The sequence below is a fragment of the Bubalus bubalis genome, chromosome 21 (genome assembly GCF_019923935.1).
Source record: "Bubalus bubalis isolate 160015118507 breed Murrah chromosome 21, NDDB_SH_1, whole genome shotgun sequence".
Classification (NCBI taxonomy): Eukaryota; Metazoa; Chordata; class Mammalia; order Artiodactyla; family Bovidae; genus Bubalus; species Bubalus bubalis.
The window spans coordinates 35,991,972-35,998,200 of record NC_059177.1 but is presented as its reverse complement, the minus strand read 5'-3'; the positions used below and the strand labels follow the sequence as shown (position 1 = coordinate 35,998,200).

At 42.7% G+C, this 6,229-nt stretch overlaps 1 protein-coding gene across 16 annotated transcripts in view; it reads right to left on the bottom strand.

The window, feature by feature from the left end:
- Window positions 1–2,598: 2,598 nt before the first annotated feature.
- Window positions 2,599–6,229, bottom strand: part of MAGI1 (membrane associated guanylate kinase, WW and PDZ domain containing 1) — a 642,924-nt gene continuing 639,293 nt past the window's right edge. For 12 of the 16 annotated variants that reach the window (XM_006077253.4, XM_006077264.4, XM_006077254.4 and 9 more), the window contains one exon: window positions 2,599–6,199. In XM_006077253.4, coding sequence (XP_006077315.1) covers window positions 5,445–6,199 — 755 coding nt within the window. In that variant the 3' untranslated portion in view covers window positions 2,599–5,444. The remainder of the gene's footprint in view (window positions 6,200–6,229) is intronic. The other 4 variants (XM_006077265.4, XM_025272540.3, XM_006077266.4 and 1 more) reach the window with 1 other exon arrangement.

Here is a 6,229-nt window from a genome sequence, read left to right as displayed (position 1 = left end):
CAGTCACATGCAAAACTCCAGTATTTACTGTTAATACCACAGAAAGTGGAGGGAAGCGGGCAGGGCACAACTGAAGCCAGAGGACACTGCTGAACTGGTTAGAACTGCCTAGGTCCAAGATGGCGGAAGCCTCAACCTCCAGTGTACCTTGCGCCTCCTTACTCACTCATTATAATAATTAGCTAAACGACACGCCCACCAGCACCATGACAGTTCCTAGAAATTCCAGCCCTTCCAAGCACCACCCCCCTCAAATAGTTGGAATAATCCTCCTACTCATTAGCATATGAAATTACCCACCCCAGGGAATTTTCTGGCAGTCTAGTAGTTAGGACTCTGCACTTCCACTGCCATGGCCTGTGCCTGTGAGTGTGTGCGTGCTAAGTCGCTTCACTCCTGTCTGACTCTGTGTGGCCCTATGGACTGTAGTCTGCCAGTTTCCACTGTCCTTGGAATTCTCCAGGCAAGAACACTGGAGTGGGTTGCCATGCCCCTCTCCAGGGGATCTTCCGGACCCACGGATTGAACATGCATCTCTTACACTGCACATCTCCTGCACTGACAGGTAGCGCGAGCGCAACCTGGGAAGCCCACAGGACATGGCCAAAAAAAATTATCCAAGGCATAAAAAGTAACCACCCCACATTTCAGGGTCTCTCACCTATGCGGCCTGCCCACACTCCACACTGCAGTGTGTGTTTCGCCCTTGGCTGCTCTCACTTTCTGAGATGACCATGCCTTAGGGTCTCTCTCATCTTTTGAGGCAGACTGCATTCTGTCTATGGAATGTGTATGACTCTAAAGAAGTCCACTTCTTATCTATCACTTTGTCTCCCACTGAATTCTTTCTGCGATGAGACACAAAGAATCTGAGTTTCATAAAGTTCTGAGGCCCGGTATGTGATCTCAATTCAAAGACAGTGGGTTCAAGTTCCAATCTGAGTTGTGCAGTTCCACCACCTTGCTGAGATCTATGTGCTTTCAAAAAGGCCTTGCCCTTTGGCTTGAGTGAACACCTGATGTCGTGTGCGGTGTGGAGAAGTAAAACCACACCACTCCTGCCCCTGACAATGAGCACAATGATTAAAGACATCACTGGAGGAAACTGTCAAAACATTTTCACAGAAGGTCCACTCCTGCAAAAACAAAAAGAAAAACATAACTGTATTGGAAGGGGCCAGCTTTGTTATTTTTCTTAAAAGTTTGTAATTACACATACTGCAAGAGCACTAGCATCTTACTGTGCGGAATGCCCTCATGCTGATGATGCTGAGGGATGGTAAGAAAAGTCTCCTGGAAGAACTCGGAAGGGCCTTTCCCAATTGATGCAGACCACCTGAGGTGGTCTCACACTGGCCCCCCAGCAGGAAAAATCCTGAGAGCTCTAATTGGCCCTCAGCACATTCTTTGTGGTGTGACCATTTATGACAGGCAAAGAACTTGTGCAATGTAAGGGTTTCACAAATAGTTTCCATTGTCAGTTAAGCCAAGGACCAATCTAGATACCATCTTTAGCAAAAGACAGTTTGGGGAAGTGAGCAGTGTCTACAATCACCATGTTGGTGACAAAATAAAGCAATATACTATCACACACGATACTTTTTGAGTGCCTAGGAACTCAGGTTCTGAGAAAATCCTAACTACTACGTCATCTGAAGGAACAATCCAAAAGCTGTAAGGAAACTGGAAAGGATTACAAACTACATGATCAACCAGAATACATGCAGAGTCACTCTCTGACTGGTTAGCCTTTTCATCAAGTTAAAAGTATGTCTAACTTCACATACATCTCTATCACCAAGAGATAAGTTTTGAGGCTATTTTCATCTTAACTTTCACAGCATGGCATTTTGGATTCCTATTTTAAAACACTGGTCACTGTAATTTTTATACTTGTGAAGTAGTATGAACCACATTGTTTGCTAACTTTACAATTAAAATAGAAGGCCTTCTTCCCCATTTTAATCGAGAAAATTCTTCTTTTTTTTGATTGGAAAATAAACCAGGACAATACAAAGGAGTAGAATATTGATTGGAATGCAGAAAAATCCTCCTTAAAAAAAAAAAGTTTAGTGTTATTTACTGAGGATTTTTCTGATTGTCAGAGGCGTGCTAATCACTTTGCATTTCCTTTCACCAACTCTATGACATCTGCCCCTTCAAAGATGAGGAAACTGATTCTTTAAAAGAGGTTAAGGAACTGGCCCAATATTACACAGTCAGGAGGCAATGAAGTTCTTGGCTTAGCAGGTTGTGCTTTATCACCAGGGTTCCGTGCAATACCATGCAGCTCAGACTTTCATGTGCATTCATATTAGATGGGGATCTTGCTAAAGGCACATTCTGACTCAGTAGGTCAAGAGTGGGGTTTGAAACTTTGCATTTCTAATATGCTCTCCAGTGACGAGATGGCAGTTGGTCTACAGACTGGATTTTGAGTAGCAAGGCACTATACTACTGAAAGACCATCATCTCTTCCCTTTCAACAGAATGGTATGATAGTTCACTGCATTGGGAGCCAGACACTCTTACTTGGTTACGTGACCCTGATATATTTGAGACAACACAGAGACAAGAAAGATATCAATCCAGAAGCAATCGTGGTTATGGAATGCATACATTTCCATGTATTTTTACAGTAAAAATGCATTAAAAAATCTTTCACAAAAGAAACTTAAAAAATACAAGTAGGGTGTTAAGTCCTCCCCACAACATTCTTTCCGGCATCAACTGTCTCATGGGTGGGAGGGGAGTTCCTAAAGGGTTTGATTTAATCATACAAAATACTCATTCATATCATTTCTCATCAAGACATTTACATGAAGTGGGGAACTAGGGAAAGTAGGCTCAAAAGAATCAGTCTCCAATTTAAGGTTACAGTAGTTCAGAGAAAAACTCTTATCTTTCTGCTTAATGTATAGTCCCTGTAAAGTACGGTATTTTCAAAGTATGAAACTTAGATGATACTGCCACACTAAAAGTCTTCACGGATAAAGCCAAGCCCAGGTGGGCAGCACATAGATTTTAACATGTCAAACATCTCTGACAACAAGAGAGACACTGAGATGTTAACGTCACGATCCACTCCAAAAATCCACCTCTTGATTTCATTTATTTAAAACTCTAGACCACAATCGAGAGCATCGATCATTTAACATCATGGATTTGGCTAGAATGAGCGAGAGAATTCCTAGCAGTGGAGCCCTAGGAATAAAATCCCCAGTTGGCTCTTAGGAAATTGATGAAAAAAGAACATCATTATTCAGTTGCGTTCTCCCTCACCATACTACTGTAGCTCAATGTATGCTCTGTATGGAAAACTCTGAAGATAAAAATGAGCAGTCTCAGACTTTTTCCTCTTTTTTAGCTATAGAATGTACATTGTGTCTGTTCCAGGAAATGAACTTGGTTTGTGCATATCCACAGAAGGACAGCTACTCATTGTAATGTTGTTAAACCCATAAGTCGAATAAAGCTATGAACAATGTAATATTTATATATGCATAGTGTTTTATAAAAAGATTGGCCCACATACTGCTTTTCATCAATACAGAAAGAGCATTAAGTCCACAGCACACCGCAAGAAATGAATGAAGAACAGAAAAGCAAACAAGTGCTTAATAATTCACAAGCAGGCTCACCATGGAGGAAATGATGATATTCAAATCAACTAAAGCTTTAGAGAATTACTTATATAGTCTCCCATTTTTAAAACAGCTTTACATACCTGATTTAGTTTACAGTAAAATATATCCCAATGAATCAATTTGTTCCATATTCAGAAATATAAACACATGTCACATTCCTCACAGCTAATTTTTTTGTCATAAATTCTCTTTTATACAAGAAAAAAAGGCAACAGTTGTTTGTTTTTAAAACAGGCTCTATTAATTACAATTTTTAACTCTGTACACAAGATAATTGGCTGGTTTTCTCCATTTTTTTTCTTTATCCTTTTTTTTTTTTTAAACAGTACCATGAGAACAACAGTGATTGACTTGCAAAGTTTTGTGTCTGTATGGAAAATGCAAAACAGTACTACAGAAATACGCAATGCATCATAAGCAGCGATTTGTTGTAGTGGTCCAACAGGTACAAGCAAAGGTTTTGGCTCAGCTAGGCAGTAATTCATTTCAACCACAACCCGGGGCTACAGCCGACCCAACCAACCTCCTGTGAGATAGCAAAAGAATGTCTTCTATTAAAGAAAAATTTCTATACTTTGTTCTGTCCAAAGATTAAAAGGACAGGGTCATAAGTGCAGATGTTTGTCAACCAGATCTAGAACCAAAGAAATCGAATCCTTCTCTTTCAACCATTTTGGAGATTTTTATTATGGTTCCAAAGAAAACTGGCATTTCTAAGAATGAGCATGCCCAACCCTCATGTCTTTAAATATCAACAGAGAAGTTCTTCTACCAAGGCTTACTCCCTCCTCCCCAGTTTGGCAAAGGGCAACCACAGGCTCATGATTAAAAGGGGAAACTTAACTTTCTGTACTAGTGCTTCTTAGGGCTCCTCACACCAGCACATTGTCTCCCATGCCATTTACTATTCAGTCTCAAATCAGGCAAGACAACACCAAAGGTGTTTGCTGTGCGTTCCTTCTAGTAGTTGAGCAAAACTTGCATGGCACTGCCTTAACGAGATTCTCATTCAGTGCTGGTGATGCTAATGAACCTGACCATCTGTGCTTGGGCTGCGTTTAGGTAATGGTGACCCACCTTCTCCTCTCTGCACCTTTCTACAGCCAGGGAGAGTACAAACTGTTTTCTGAATGGAGAATAACTTGAGAACATAACATTTCTTTGTGCTTTGTGCTGTGTCCTTTAGCTATAAATATCCTTCATTTGCAACAGTAGTCTCTTCATACAGTTTGCTTAACTTTAGGATCATCAGTAATCCTCATTTATTCCAAAGAGTCCTCAGCTTTTACAAATATAACTTTTGCCTTTTTGCTTTTATCAAAAAAACAACAACCACCAAACTCCTAACTACACTATAGCACTACATCAGTACATAACAGTCTCCATCAAATTAATTAAATTTGATCAATAATTTTCCTTACTTGGAGAAAATGATCAACAGCCCCAATTAACCAGGAGAGAAAAAGATCACCCCCACCCCCAAAGGGAACAATGCTTAACAATTCTACAGTTTATGTAGAAACAAAATTTATATCCCTTTGGGGAAGCATTTAGCAAATAATTTCCCAAAAAAGTATGCATTTAAAAATACTTTCTTTAATATGATACATCAGGCACAACACTTTTCATAGATATTTTTTTTCTTATAAGATTTCAAATGCATCAAATGTCGCTAGTCAGAGGATCATCAAGCTGACGTCAGATGCTTCATTAGGTAAGAAACTAAAAGATTTCAGGTTTGTGAGCTTCCTCTTGGAACCTTTGACATGGTAAAGGCTGGGAACGTGACACAGGCTCTCAGATACTGAGGTCTGTGCTGCATTCTTTGTAAGGTCTTCTCCGCTGCTCCGGGGGATGTCTGGAACTCCGGCCGGTGTCCTGTCTTAGACTCGTCTCGTCCCTCTCCCGGTGGCTGCCTCTGTCCTCTTTGTTCCTTTTCTCCAGGGACCGCTCTCTCCTCCGCTCGGGGGACTTGGTCCGCCTCCGGTCGGTGGATTTGGCTCTCCTTTCGGGCGAGCTTCCTCTCTTGCGCTCGGGCGATCTTCTCTGATCCAAGAGTCTCTCCAGGGACCGCCGCCGCCGGCCTGGAGAGCCATCCCTCCGGCGGGTCGGGGACCGCTCTCGCCTCCTCTCCGGGGAAACCTCCTTCCTCTTCTCCTGCTTCTCCCTTCTCTCCAAAGTGTTGTCAGCGCTGCGCGTGCCTTCCCTCCGCTTCTCCGGAGACCTCCTCTTGGGGCCATTGGTCACCATCCGCTCGGGTTGGGCGTCTCTTCGTCCCTCGGGTGCCCGGTCCTTGGGTCGGCAAGCCCCACTGTCGGGTTTTCTAGAAGTTCCGTTCCATGTGTGATGTTCATTGGGTTGTCTGCTATACTCTCTGCTGCCTTTGGGATCTCTCACGTGTGCCCGCTTTTCCCCATGTGGTGATGATTTGTGAAGATCGGGTGGGTAGCTGGACTCCAATGATGGATGCTGTCGGCGGTCAGGGGGCCCAGCCCTCATTTCCGGAACACCTTGTGGACCGGTGGGGGGGCCGTTCCCGTCGCTGCTGGGGTCTGCCAGGAAGAGAAACGAGAGTAACAGTT